The sequence below is a fragment of the Diceros bicornis genome, chromosome 7, assembly GCF_020826845.1.
Source record: "Diceros bicornis minor isolate mBicDic1 chromosome 7, mDicBic1.mat.cur, whole genome shotgun sequence".
Classification (NCBI taxonomy): Eukaryota; Metazoa; Chordata; class Mammalia; order Perissodactyla; family Rhinocerotidae; genus Diceros; species Diceros bicornis.
This window is the reverse complement of record NC_080746.1, coordinates 28,734,665-28,750,841: the sequence shown is the minus strand read 5'-3', so window position 1 is coordinate 28,750,841 and position 16,177 is coordinate 28,734,665. Positions and strand designations below refer to the sequence as shown.

General features: G+C 35.4%; 1 protein-coding gene across 1 annotated transcript in view; it reads right to left on the bottom strand.

The window, feature by feature from the left end:
- GUCY1A2 (guanylate cyclase 1 soluble subunit alpha 2) overlaps positions 1–16,177 on the bottom strand; it is a 274,966-nt gene that overhangs the window by 96,612 nt on the left and 162,177 nt on the right. The window contains exon 5 of the mRNA XM_058545304.1: positions 6,691–7,176. Within this exon, the coding sequence (XP_058401287.1) occupies positions 6,691–7,176 (486 nt within the window). The remainder of the gene's footprint in view (positions 1–6,690; positions 7,177–16,177) is intronic.

The window sequence follows — 16,177 nt, the reverse complement described above, 5'->3', positions numbered from 1 at the left end:
TTATGTACAGCATTTCTGCTACATAACAGCATTAATTAAAGGTTTGGTGAAAGAGGTAATAGAAATAATCCAATTCAATAAGATTTGCAGATTGCATTGATGCTATCCTGTCAGTCAACTGAAAGGTATCTGTCTTGTCTAGAAGATCAATTTCCATTTTGGTAAACTCATCCAATCCCCGGGTATTATGAACCTTGATGGGAGTATAACTGATATATTCCCATTTTAAGGCTTTCCAGAAATCCTCTGCTAAATGACCTCAAGGTAACAGAGATGATTATTTAATGATAATAATTCTTTATGAAGGAAAGTTGATATTTTTAAGCGAATTTTTTAATAAACATATTGGAGTAAGTAATTAACTAGGTAGTAAAACTTAAAATTGCAAAATGTACACAAACTAAAAAGGTAGTTTCTCGTACTGTTCTGATAAAGGTGTTAGTGACAAGGGCAATCATGCAGTTAGAGCTCATAACTTAACTTCTTTACACTTTATTGATACACAGAAGAGAGACATTGTGTAATGACATAAACTCCATACGGCTGGTGAATCATGGGGTAACATTTATTCTTATAGATACAGGAAATTCTAGCAACATGGGCCTAATATAATAAGAAAACTTGCTAGAAACTTATATCATAAATTTCCAGACTGTTTTTAGATTTGAAATACATTTCCTTGGTGTCTTATTCCATTCAAGCTGCTATAACAAACTACCATAGACCTGGTGACTTAAAAAACAGGAATTTCTTTCTCACAGTTGTGGAGGCTGGGAAATCCAAGGTCTAGGTGCCGGGTGATTCAGTTCAACAGTGAAAACTCCCTTCCTGGTTTGCAAATGACCACCTTCTCCCTGTGTCCTCACATGGCAGAGAGAGAACTCTGGTCTCTTCCTCTTCCTATAAGGATACTGACTCCATGATGGGGCCCCTTCCTAATAATCTCATCTAACCTAGTTACCCTTCCAAAGGCCCTACCTCTAAATACCACCACATTGGGGGTTGGGGCTTCAACAAATAAATTTTGGGAGGACACAAACATTCAGTCCATAACACTTGGTATTATAAAAATCAGAAACATCAGGGGCTGGCCCGGTGGCACAGTGGTTAAGTTCGGTGGGCTCCGCTTTGGTGGCCCTGGTTTCACAGGGTCAAATCCTGGGTGCAGACCTACACCACTCATCAAGCCATGCTGTGGCGATGTTCCACATACAAAATAGAGGAAGATGGGCACAGATGTTATCTCAGGGCCACTCTTCCTCAAGCAAAAAGAGGAAGATTGGCAACAGATGTTAGCTCAGGGCCAATCTTCCTCACCAGAAAAAAAAAAAAAAGATCAAAAAGATCAATCTCTTAGCAGTTGCCACCACTCTCTAGAAAATTAAAAATCAATAGGGATAAAAACAACAACCCCAGAACACTTTGCTTGATAAATTCAGTAAGACACTTCATCAATTTTTATTTCTGCTTGGCAATTCAAATTATCTTAGCCTTCTAACTGTTTCAGAATTTGCCCCAAAACTAAAAGAAAAAGTTCTCTGAATATAAAAGGAAAATAACTTAAGACATCACATTAGAATATAAAAAAATAAACATTTTAGGTTCAGTTTCATAATGTTGGTCATAGACATTGCATGAGTCAATATGACTTAGAAAAACACTGTCATCTTCATAAATTCCATATTGTAACTCAGGCTATTCAGATAAAAATAATCTATGAAGACAGACTATGGACCCATCTTCCAGAATGAGAATCCTTGAGGACCTAGTGAAGATGATACAAATAATGCATTTCAGGGAGTTATCTTTCTTGCCACCTACTTTTCCATCTCTCTCCCTACCCCTCCTTCACAGGAATGCAATGTAACTCAACCTGGAAGAATGAACCCAAGCAAACAAGCATTTTATCTATTTCTAATAAGCACTGGCTACACGATATTTATGTACATACAAACACAGGCACATACAAGCATATGCATATAAAACACACACCCATTCACTGTATATGCCCAGAAAGATCTATCTGAGAAATGATAGTTAACATTTATATTCACTACCATGGACCAGACACAGTAATAAGCATTATACATGTGTTTCATTTAAAATCTCGTAAAATATAACTATAAGGTAGGTAAAATTAGTCTCTTTATTTACAGATGGCGAAACTGAAGCAGAGAGGTTAAATAAGTGGTTAAAAGCGGAAAGATGAGACCTCCAAGTAGCGTATTTAAGACAGCGCTGGGATTCAGCAGCTTTAGCTGAATGGAATGAGCGGAACATTTAAAAGGATCCATCCTTCTCCTTGTTTCTCCCTTGACTCCAGCTCAAGTGTTTGCCAAAGGCAAAAGCATAAATGAGGCAAAGCCTTCAACAGATAATTTTTACAGCATGATGGTATTTTGAAAGTGACAATATAATCCCCCCAGTAGAAAAGATATCAGAACAGAATGCTTATTTGTGACTTTCACTTTACCTTCTAAAGCATATAAATTAGTTCTTTTCTACTCATTAAAATTGTGCTAAAAATATATACTAATTTCCATAACATTTTGTAGACTTCTATGGGAATCATGCCCTGTTATCAAGTGAGTCAAAAATGTTTATTGAATGAGTGAATAAACGAATTGAATAATTATTTTTACTTCAGAAATTCCTTTTTTCTAGCCTTACTAGAAGACACTGTTACTTCATTTCCAGTAAAATAACAGCAAAAGTAAATGTCACTCATGTTGACGGAAACCAGTAAAAAGAACTAGTATAAACCGTTAGTAGTTTTCAATTTCAAAAGTGTGTGCACTGATCATTAAAGCAGAAAATATGTAAATCTTGGGGAAAAAATGAGCCAGTCACTCTTTACTAAATGGAACTGGCATTTAGTGCCAAGAAATGGAGTAAAATAATATATACATATTTATAAGATTCCAAGAATAACCTAAGTACCTATGTACTCTAAAAGGCTATTTTATCCTAAAACAAAACAAGAGGGAAAGGAAGCATTTTATTTTTTTTCTGCAAAATCCAATTCACACTGAAGTGATATCCTTGAGATTCTACTTCATTTTCTGAAGCCTGGCTGAAGGTCCAGTGAACACTTGGCTTTAGTAGCTCCATATTGTCAAATGTCAAGACAAATCAAAATTCTTGAGGCATAGAGTTCTGTAGCCTTGTAACTTTATGAGAAATATCTGCTTTCAGCTCTTACCAAGGAGGTTAAAGAAGGGGATTCAAGTCTGATATAGCTCCTTATCCAATTTACAAACTGCTAGCCTATCAGTGCAAAGCGTAAGTGGTCTTCACCAGGACCTCTGAACCAGAAGGGTTTGTCTGACTCTCAGTTTCTCTGGGATATTAACATGCCCACTCAAAACTCAGCTCTGATCACCTTACATATAAACCTTGCTACCATGGATATTTATCACTGTTTACTTCTGCATTCCGTACTTATTTTTAAAATGTATAGACTTTTTTCCACAAAGCAGTTAAGGAGTTATAGTTAATAAGAGTCTGTAGTTAACAGGAGACTAAAGCAGAATAATCTACTTATATAAACTAAGTACAATGTACACGATCTGAATGGTTTTTCTAGCCCTTTTTATTAGTATTGTGTTTATGGAAGTTTGGAGCTTACAAAGTCAACACAGTGTTTCCATTTGTCTTTGGAGATTTTCAGAAGAACTCAAGGTATCTAACAATTTGCAAATTGCATTAATGCCAAGAGTGTCCCCAAGTGTATTCTATTCATTTTCAAGAATGGATAGAACAAACCTGCTAATTCGAGCATTTCTGTGGATCTAATTCCTGTTTTAGCATTTAAAAGCTCAGCGGACATCTCTGTATCCTTTGATGCAGTTGCCGTATTTGGTTACCCTTGACTCTCTAGAGGGGGGCCCATGCATCCTCTGGCCGTAAGTCTGATCCTGGCCAGGGAAATGACTCTGGTTCTGTATCAAAGTTTGTTCTGGTGCCTTTCTCCATACTTGCTGCTTGATTTTCAGTTCCATAATACAATCCCCTTGTGCCCAGTCCCAAGGTCTTGTGTCCGCTAAGAGTGAGCCTAGATTCCTATACCTTACTACTTTGTTAGACTCAGCTTTTCCACGTGGACTTAGAATACTTGCATTCACTTGTAAATATAAACTCTGTGTTGTTGTTTTTCAGATTTTCAACATCAGATTCCCTGATCTAACAGAATTCTGGTCCTGGCGTTTCCCAACTGCCCCATCTTGCCTTTCTACCCCTTCTCCCCAGCTCAAGCCTGACACTGATACTCAACGTTTACCTTCACCAACAGTTGTAAACCAAGTTTGGGGTTTGTGTTGGGAATGCCCCTCTATCCCTACTCCAACAAAGGAAAGTATTTTATTACTAATATTTTTCCAAGTTGCCTGGGCAAGGTGATTAAAAAAACATCAACTCTTACTCAGTTTATTTTTAAATTATACCCCTTATTGCCTGCACTTGGGATCATTGATCCCACTGTTCCCTTCTTGGTATGCTACTTCTCCATAACAGGAATTAAGGCAGAAGATGCTAGCTAGTTTCGGACAAAAAGGGAGGGTGGCAGATGAAAGAGTCCCCAACTTTTAAAGATGCAGCTTCTTTGAACTCCGAACTATTTGCAACTGGAAGGGATGGGGTAGATTTGGGTAAGGTGGTCATAGAGCTTTTCTCATCATTTGACAGCATAACTATAGTTATTGATCATGTAACATAGTTTTGAAACAGTTTCCAATTTTTGTTTTTATTATTGATCTTTGTCTATACCACAGCCCAGACTTGTGAAAAAACTGTAGGCTTTAGAATCAGACAAATCCTGGTTCAAATTCTGATTTATTAGCTGTATTATCCGGATTATTTAACTTCTCTAAAACTTAGTTGCTTTATCTGAAAATGGAGATAATGTAACAACTCCACATGTTAGCCCTAGCGGATTAAATGAGATCACATTTTATTCTTTTCCAAAAAGCACTGGGTGCTTTTTGAGTCTTGGAGAAAGAGTAGATGCATTTTGTAAGTTAAAATTTGCTGATAATTATTTATAACTATATGAAACTGTCCAGTTTAATAATATATAGGAAAATTTGAGGGTCATACAGGATAGTCCCACAGATTTTCTTTTTCTGTGAGATGTTCCAGCTTATCTCAAGAGAAGGGAGACTTGATTGATGTCCGTGAAATCTAATTACATTTTGAAACCTTAAAATTGTTTTCGTAGCCTCAGAAGATACCACATTTCTTCTCTCCTTAAAACCTAACTGATACTTATATTTAAATCAGGGATTCCCATGTTTTAGCAGAAGACAATCTATTTATCTATCTATTATTCTCATTTAGTGGCATGAACTTAGGGCCAAAAAAACATATGACTACTTTAGCTGGAGGAAGCTAACACAGCAAATCAGTGGTTTAAAAGGAGGAGATTGGTGCTTGCAGAGACGAGTGCAATAGTGCTCAAAGTCTGGGGGGGAAAAGGGCTGGCAGATTCAGGCCAATCTGCTCTCTCTTCTGAAAACGACTGGGTAAAACAGTGACAGACTCATTGTGCTATCTCTCTGGTTTAGAATCAAACATTTGGCTGTCTCTACCATAAATTACTTAACAAAAGATTATAAGGAAGTCAAAGATAATTTATAAGAACTCTTATTTTGTATAACAAAGCAAATCCCTCATATGTACTTCAGACTGAATGTTTAGCACTCAGAATAGACTTACTAAAATATTTAACATTGGCTGTATGTCATACATAATGGAACTAGTGAACACCTTTTTCTAAAGGAGATACACCTTAATGAAAACACCCTCTGGACCATAATATCAAACTACAGTGTGAAACAGACAGGTTCTTTCTGAATCTGCTTATGTGCAGATCATACTATAAAGAGAAGTAGTGTCTAGATGGATTTGTAAAGAAGAAAATAAAAACCTGAAGTTCATTACTGATTATTTATACTAAAAGTAATTGCTGTCCTTCATATAAAAAAGCCATGCACCCTGACATTGTACAATACATGTGAAATTTTATGTAAAGTTACAGAATTATTCATTAGGTAGATATGGGGGTGAATCACTCAAGATGATTTTAATAAGAAATTAATAAGGAGTTCACCATCTCAGACTGACAAAGGGTAACCATTTTCAAAGCTCTTCCATTATGTAGCTTGGAAAATTAAGGTGCTTCCACCAAAAACCACTGGTCATTTTGGCAACAGCTAGAATATTTACACGTATTCTTTCAGAATTAGAGGGACGTCACCTAACTGACAATGAAGTGCAAAATTCTGATTAACTATGATTTAACTGATAGTGCAATGCATATTTTAACATAACTTGTTTCTTTTTAATTGCCAACATAAAATTCTTAGTTTATATTGGAATCTTGCTCTCTAAGAAATCAGCAAGTTTAATTTTTTAATGATAATTAATTGAGAGGACTAGCTGCACAGACTTTTTCCTTACTGAGCAATATCATGATTCACAGTTACCTATGTCAATAGTATAAATCAACTCACAAAGAAAGTTTACTCATAAAGCAGAAATACTTGTATTCTATATAAATATTTCTAAATTAAAGAGATATCCACCATTTACTATCAAGTTTAAATAGAAAAAGAAGATTGTATTTTTGCAATTTAATTAAGATGACAATTTACTATTAAAAATATTTATATATAAGTAACTAAACCCCATTACCTTATAAATATCCAAAAATCCACACTGGTGGTCAAATCTGGTGTACAGTTCATTCAGCATGCTGATCACTTGCATGGGAGTACACTGGGCACATATGGCTGTGAAGCCAACAATGTCTGAAAAGAGCATGGTGACATCGTCGAACTTTCTGGCCTGCACTTGCTGCCCTTGCCACAACTGCTGGGCTACATCGCCAGGGAAAATAGAATATAGAAGATCCACTGTTTTCTTTTTCTCTTCTTCCAGGGCCTGGTGAGTTCTTTCTAAAGTTGCCTTTAATTTATCCATCCTCTTCTTCAAGCCATCTTGGGCCTTTGCCTGCTCGCCAACCAAAATGACATCTCGGGTGGCATCATGGATAGGGATGTCTGAGAGGTGCAGCCCTCGGCCCATGAGTTCATCCAACTTGTCCACACAGGGAGAGCCCAAGAACAAAATGGAATTTGATTCTGGGACATGGATCATTTGTCCTTTGACTTCCATCACCTGCAAAATTAACATGGAATTTTGATCAGTGCTCTTCACATAGTAGGTTCACAAAAATTAATTTATTTGATGAAGAGAAAGAAAAATAAGTGTTTTATTAGCTTCACTGACTTTCTGCTTTCATATAAGCAAATTTAAATATGATTTACAGCCAGTGTAAAATTTATGGTTCTAAATAGAAACATTTGTTATTGACTCCCACTTGGCCACTTTCTAAAGACCCCGATGAAATGGAAAGTGAGATCAACGAGAAATGAAACAAGAAAACAGTTTCATTCTACATGAAACTATACCCAGATACATCACAAAACTGGTTCATGAGCCAGTTCAAAAAATTTCAAGCTGGGGGCCGGCCCAGTGGCACAAGTGGTTAAGTGCGCGTGCTCTGCTTCAGCAGCCGGGCTTTGCAGGTTCAGATCCCGGGCGCGCACCGACACACCTCTTGTCAAGTCATACTGTGGCAGCATCTCATATAAAGTAGAGGAAGATGTTAGCTCAGGGCCAATCTTCTTCAGCAACAACAAAAAAAAGAGGAATCGGATGTTAGCTCAGGGCTAGTCTTCCTCACAAAAAAAAAAAAAAATTCAACCTGCTTAATAATAATAGAATTAGAATAAATCCATCTGTCAAAATAACCACATGTAACTGTCATTAAAATAACACTCAGAAAATAAGTCCAGATTAAAAAGAATCAGAATAATTGTTTGGCTTTACATAAGTCATTTTTCCACTAGTTACAGTCCTTTGAAAATATAGTAGTCTTTGCACTGACTAGATTAACGGACAATTCACTTGGTCTTAAAAATAAAATTTAAACTAGATATCATTCAGCCAGTATTACCAGAAAATAACTATCACTTAACTAGCATGTTTAATATAAGCTAAAAATAAACCCCCAAAATCGAGATAACAATAAAGGAATTCAGTTAATAAGATAAAGAATCTGAAGATGTAGTAATTTAAATCCATCCCTCCTTTCTGTGCTCTTTGACTGGAGAATTTGGGGAATTGATATTTAATGGAAAACTTAGTGAACACAGGCTTATGCCATCTCAGCTTGGTGCCCTAAGGAACACTCATAGGGGATGAGCAATAGTAGGAAAGGAAGGTGGACTTAGGATATGGCTATCCAAATGTAGTTATTTGGGTTAGAATAAGGTACTTCAGCACACGTGGAGAGGAAGTTGGTTGTAATTTCCTGGAGAGAACAGCCTGAGAGTTGACCAAGTGAGACGGTGCATCAGTTTCATCTGTGTCACCTTCCACTACTACATGGAATGTGCTCATATATATAAAAAAAATTTATTTGTTTTGTTCTTCATAGCATGAACTAGTTGATGAAACTAGAGGCATAGAACAAATATGGGATAAAACTACTGAGATTTGGATTTTTAAGCCAGCAAATATGTTTTACTTTGTTCCTTCTGCAGCATTCACCAAGATCTAGTCCATATAAGGAAATAAAATTGATTCCTTGTTTGATGTTATCATTTTTATGAAATGAAATGCTCACTTTATCTTATGTAAAGTTTCTGCTAGTGATCAGTATTTCATCCTTTTATATGTAATACTCTAATTTACTCATTGCAGTATTCATTGAGTGTTTTCTATTTACTAGTATTGCTCTGGATGAGAAGCATAAAAAGATAGAATAAGGTTCCTTCTTCAAAGATATCACAGTATGCAGGGAGCCAAATCTATACAGCCCAGAGAACAGAGTGAAGAAGACACTTTAATTCCCCATTCAAGGTGGGCTCTCACAAGACTTCAGGCTATGGTTTGAATACAAAGAAAATAATTGATCTGAAAAGTATTTCCAGATTGTTTTCTATATGCCTGATATGCTTTTTTGGGGAGGGGTGTTGTCAATGATATATTCTTTCTCACTGTTAGATTATTAAAGATTATTAAGGAAGATATATATAATATACAACTTCATAGTTAAAAATCAGGTTTTTTTTTTTTTTAAGATTCAAGGTAAAAGCAGACCTCTGATGCTCTTAGATTTAAACTTCTATCTGGTTTTTCTTTCTCCCCTCACATTTCTTTCGAATTATTTTCTTTTTCTTCTCCATCTCGCTTCCTTCTCCCCTTTGTTCTTTGGACTGACTCTTTTTTTCAACATCCTCTCTTCATTTGGTCATTTTCTCTCCTGTTGCCCATCTCTCTCTCTCATCACTGGTTTTCCTTATTTTCCTCTTCAGTTCTTCTTTTTTCTTTTTCTTTCTCTTCTCTTTCTATTTCCCATCACGAGTGGACCTTTTTCTTTTTTACCTTTGCCTCCATCTCTCTATTATTTTTTTTTAATTTTTTTTTTTGTGAGGAAGATCAGCCCTGAGCTAACATCCATGCCAACCTTCCTCTTATTTTTGCTGAGGAAGACTGGCCCTGAGCTAACACCCAGGCCCATCTTCCTCCTCTTTATATGGGACACCGCCACAGCACGGCCTGACAAGAGGTGCATCGGTGCACGCTCAAGATCCGAACCCTGGGCCACCAGCAGCCGAGCACGTGCACTTAACCGCTAAGCCACGGGGTGCCCCCTCCCCTTTATTTTAATCATAGAATCAGTACATGTGTATACGCATAAATAATATCACATTTATTTGCTATATGTAATAAATGAGAGTGTTTTTCTTTAAGTTACAAAGAAGCTGAATAAAGATGTTATATTCCTATCTCAAAAATATAAAACATAAATATATTCTTGATTTATATATGGCCATTAGTTGGTTTTGTGAAATCTCTGATTCAGCAAAGGCTGAATTTACCTCCTACACTACATAAAAACAACTCATGAAAGAGAAGCCCAAATATTTGTATAAACCATATACACACAGTTAATAACTTCCCTTTTTTGGGGCCAACCCAGTGGTGCAAGTGGTTAAGTGCATGTGCTGCACTGCGGTGGCCCAGGGTTCGCTGGTTCGGATCCCGGGCGCACACCAACGCACCGCTTGGCAAGCCATGCTGTGGCGGTGTCCCATATAAAGTGAAGGAAGAGGGGCATGGATGTTAGCCCATGGCCAGTCTTCCTCAGCAAAAAGAGGAGGATTGGCAGATGTTAGCTCAGGGCTGATCTTCCTCACAAAAAAATAAAAAATAACTTCCCTTTTTTATATTTTTCATCAGCAAATTTTTTCCTTATTTAATAATTGGGCAAATTCAATTGGAACATTTGTGTCTCTGTCATAAATTCAGTTTTATTTTAATTGGAAAATAACATAAATTATTCTTCTTGAATTATTTTTGTTTCACTATAATTATAAATTCAGAAATTCAACATGATCTGCATTTATTAATTTAGCAATGTGCAAAACTATTATAGAAACCACATATTTTTATGTACAGGAAAGAGATTTGTGGAAAACTGCATTAAATTGAAACATCTCTCTAAGTTTTTATTGGATCCTAAATTATATTAAAGTTTTAATGAAGTAGCATAAGGCATAAGAAAAATATACTCTCTTTAAATGTATTAGATTTCAGAAACTGGTAAAGCATAAAATACAGGGGAGTATTCAACTCTTGGCAAAAGGGTTAAAAATCATCCTATCACAAAGCTTGGTTGTCAGCTTCTGGTAAACGACCCGTGTTATTTCTATGTTTATGCATAGATATCTCTATGAAAATATTCCTAGTATAATAAATAATTAATTGAAAATAAACTATGTCCAGGTCATATAACTGTATACTACCTGCTCTTATATTTTTGAATATCCTGAACATGGACTAACCTATGGTCTCATGGAGATTCAAGTCTTATAAGATAATCATTTGTAGCAGTCTTATATAATGGTCAGGAAATAAGGATTTGGAAGAAGTCAGATCTGGATTTGAATTCCAGCTCTCTTAACATTTAAGTGTGCAAACTGACCTAGGTTCAATAACTTATCCGTTCAAAGCCTCAGTTTCTTTATCTATAAATGGAGATGATAATAGTAATGATGGTGATGAGGACGATGCCTGTCGCTAACTCAACACATCAATTGAGTCCTTGCTATCAGCTAGGTACTATGCTGAGTACTAAATTTATATTTTGTTATTGAATTTTACTTTATGCTAGCTATAACTCTCCTCATTTTGTAGATGAGATTTAGGGAGGTTAAGAGACTTGCTAAGAATACACAACTAATAAACAGCAGAGTCAGCATTCAAACCCAAGTTGGATTGGCTCCAGAGGACACGCTCTTAACCACTGAGGAAGCATGATGGGTAGGCATGGGGAGGAAATAACAATTCTAAATATGAATCAATGTGATGGCAAAATAACTTTAATGAGATGTTCACAATAGGCAGTTGAAAAGAGAGAAGTTGTTGCTATTGATGTAGATAAAATAACTACTTGCATGCTTATGTACTTAAATTCAGTTCAGTAAAAAGGTCACTTCTAGCGTGATTTCAGATCTTTCAGATCTCTGGGATATAACTTATGAAAGCACAAACAGAATGATATGTCCCTGGTGTCCAGAAGGGCCTTTGTTCTCACAGAATAACATTCATTTTTGAAGAATTAGCTCTAGCAAAAAAAGTAGGAGAAAACAAGTGCCCAGTCCGAGAAACTTCTGTGTCGTCACAGTCCTGAGATTCTCCCTTTCACAAACCCCGACCCAAAGCATCACATGGCTGGAGTCACCAGCAAGAGGGATCCTGCCACAATAAATGCCCAGCCAGGAAGTACACATTATTTACACGGGCAAGAAACCTCCTCCCTCGCATGATACTTAGCCTCAGAGAGCTTGTTCTGCCACCTCAGGCAGCATTGACAAGCACAGGTGGGAGCTCCAGAGGCATGAAATAAACCAACCAGATGAAAATAGCACCATATACGCTCTGAAAATTACATTGTCATTGCAACTACAGCCTGCAAAAGTAGGCCAGGACCCGCATGCCAAACCTAAACAGAGCAATTGCCTATTAAAATAAAAATTTTACACAGAACCTAGTGTCTTCTAACATAATAGCCAAAATGTCCAGGATAGAATACAAAACTAACCCATAACAAGAGCCAGGAAAATCACATCTTGAATAAGAAAAGGCAATTAATTGATGCCAACACTAACATGAATCAAATATTGGAATTATCGGTCAAGAACTTTAAAGAAGCCACCATAAAACATTTCCACAAGCAATTACAAATTGTTTTGAAAAGAATAAAAAATTAGAAAATCTTAGTAAAGCTATGGAAGATATAAAAATAACCAAAGAGAAATCATAGAACTGAAAAATACAACAAATATAGAAAACTTGATGAGTTGGCTCAACAATGCAGTGGAGATGACAGAGGATAGAATCAGTGAATTTGAGGCTAGTACAATAGAAATTACTCAATCTGAACAAAGAGAGAAAACAGACTGAAAAAAAAAATAAACAGACTCAGAGACCTGTGGGATAATAACAAAAGGTCTATCATTCATATAATGGAAGTCCCAGGGAAGGAGACAGAGTAGGGTTGAAAAAACATTTGAAGAAATAATGGCTGAAAATGTCTCAAATTTGATGAAAGATATAAACCCGCAGATTCAACAAGCTATGCGACGCTCAAATAGGATAAACACAAAGAAACTCACTTCAAGACACACCATAATTAAACTTCTGAAAATTAAGTTCAAAGAAAATATCTTGAAAGCAGCCAGAGAGAAATAACACATTACTTATAGGGAACACTACCTCAAATGACAGTAGATTTCTCATCTGAAACTACGATGAAGAAAGTAGCATATTTTTTTTAATATCAAAAGAAAAAAAGTGTCAATTGTAAATTCTATATCTGGGGTAACTATCCTTCAAGAGTGAAGGGGAAACAAAGAGATTTGCAACAAATGAAAACTAAAAGTGTTTGACCTAGCAGACCTACCTTTAAACAATGGTTAAGAAAGATCTTCAAACAGAAAGAAAATAAGGACATTTAGAGCATCAGGAAGGAAAAAAGAACAGAAAGACTAGAAATATATCAAGAGAGTATCCTTCTCCTCATGAGTTGTTTAAATCATATGTGATGATTGAAACAAAAATTATAACACCATCTGATACTCATCAGAAGTATTCTTAGAGAAGCAGAGAGAGATTACATACACACACAGAGGAGAAGACGATGTGAAGACCAGAGACAGAGATTGGAGTGGTGCAACCACAGCCAAGAAACACCAAGGCATGCCAGTAGCTACCAGTAGAAGCCAGAAGAGTCAAAGAACAGATTCTCCTCCAGGTCCTCTGGAGAGAGCATGGCCCTATCCACACTTTGATATCAGATTCTGACCTCCAGGACTATGAAAGAATAAATTTCTGTTGCTTTATGTTGCCAAGTTTGTGGTAATTGGTTAAGGGTAGTCACAGGAAACTAATACAGATTAGAACAACAAAATCAACAAATAGGATCGAATTGACATATATAGGATGATTCACCCAACAACAGCAGAATACACATTTTTACAAGAGGCCATGGAACATACACTAAGATACACTATATCCTGGGCTACATAAAAAACACCACAACAAATTTTAAAAACTGAAATTATACAGAATATGTTCTCTGACTACATGGAGTAAAACTAGAAATCAATAACCATAAGACATACTCATAATAGTCAAAAACTGGAAAAAATCCAGATGTATTTCAACAGGTGGGTGGTTAAACCAAATGGAGAACACAACTCAGCAATATAGAGAAATATTCTATTGATATAGGCAAAATTTTGAATGAATCTGTAGGGAATTATGCTGAGCGAAAAACTGCTCAGTTAATAAAGTAGAAGGGTTTTTGTTTTCCTTGCTTGCTTATTTATTTCTATCACTCAATTGTTTGTGTTTTGATTCTCAGACTGTAACTATCCTAAGAAATAAGGTGTTTTGAAACAAAACCAATATTCCCCCAGAGGGCTATTAATTTTTTAAAATTTCAACCTTATTTCTGCATTTATAGTAGGTATAATTTTTAAAAATTTGTAAAAAATGTTTTGATTTTGTCTGACAAGAATCCTTCATTAAATATTCTTATTTAAAGAGGCAATTTAAAAATTCTTAAGTACACTAAACATAATTTAAAAGAAATTAAAAGCATTCATTCATTTATTCATCTGTTTTATAAATATTTAAATAATATCTACAACCTGCCAGTACTATGCTAAGCACTTTAAACATGCAGGAATTTAAGCAGAACACCTTTGCTTTTTTACTGAATTGAACAGTAAATTCAATAGTAAAGTGCATATGCATCTGGGGGAATATTAACATCTGAAGTTAATTATGCTATTATTTATTCTATAGATTGAAATGTTGCATTTATTGAGCTGAGATACAATAAAATTCATATCATTTATTGATGAAATCAGCAAAAAAGCAAAAACATAACCCTTCAGACACTTTATCTTTCTGTGCTTGCTTTATTTTCCCATGTGTTTATATTTAGTTTTATTGCTATTCTTTAAATCTCAGAAATTAATTGTAAAAATGGATTTGAATTCTGTTTTGATAGATAAGCCAGTAAGCCACATAACCAAGTCGATTTAATATTCCATGTTTAGATGCCACTTTTCTTTTCAAATCACAGTAGGGTTCATATAATATTTAAAGGAAATAGGTTTATGCTTTATAGTTGAAAGAATTATATCAGCAAATGTTTTGGCATTCTGTTGTGCAAATTTTCCAAACGTGAAATGTTTATGTTTTGATTTTAGATTCTTTATTCATTTTTTATTTAACAAGTACTAAATTTCACACTATGTGGGGAGTATAAAATTGATATGCAGTTTTTAATACCCTGTATACACAAACTGCCTTTTTTCCCAAAGGGTACAAATGATTTTATTTTTCATCACATTCACACAATTAGTAAATCACACACATTAAAGGAACAGCACTGAAAGTCTTCCTTGTTTCAACTCTCGCAGTTAGCTGCACCCCTAGGGTGTCTTTGTCACCACACTGTCACTCACATATCCCATAGGGGATTTTGGTTGTATTTCTACACATCCATTTTACAAAACTACGCTTCAAAAGGCTATAATAAATTTTTGGGACCACCACAAAAATATTCTGCAAAGAAAGGAAATTCCACATTTTCTTCAAGGAAATACTACAAAAATGATTTTGCACAAAGCACTAACACACTGTTACATAAGGATAAATGAAGACTCTATATAGTAATAGAGAGCCATTTGGATGTGTAAAAAATATTGGCCATTCTGACCCAGCGTAAAAAATATTGGTCATTCTGACCCAGCCAATTTAACATGAGGATATTCTGATAAGGTCTAAAAAAGAAAAACTAATTTCCAATTATCCAATTATACATTATTTTTATGTGTGTGTTGTATGCGTGTGCCTTCATGTTAAAATATTTGTTCTCCCACATCTTATTTCATTCCTGTGAATCAGGGGTAGGATGGGAGATCAGGGGTGGCTATTTAATATATTGCTTAGTAATAGAAATAGTGTTTTTGCATTTTGACTCAATTGCATTCAATATTTAAAAGAAGTAACTAGAGCTTGTGCTTAAACCCAGGTTGGCAAAACTCATTGTTACACACTAAGAATCCTGGCTGTTGGGTAATCAGAATTAAGGATATTAGAGTGCAGAAGGAATTTTCCAATGGAATAAGGCAGCTGCTTAGTCTATGGCATACACCATGGCTAAAGAAATACGGAGAGCTGCAGAACTTAGTTTTTATGCGGAAGATTGTTACAGAGAGGACTGTTATTCAATAGATCTTTCTGTAATGATGAAAATATAGTTAGTGTAACTGAAGAACTAAATTTTAAACTTTATTTGATTTTTAATAATTTAAATTAAAATGCATATAGCCACATGTAGCTACTGAGTAATGTATTGGATAGCATAGCTCTGAAGTAAAATTTGTGGCTCCAATATTCAATCCATCATTTGATCTAGGTATTATTTTTCATTTGTTTTTGGGTAAGAAATGAACTAATATTTGGGTCACACAGATTTTTTTTGCTTTTAACAATGTCACATAAAAGATGTGAGAAAATATGTGTAAGA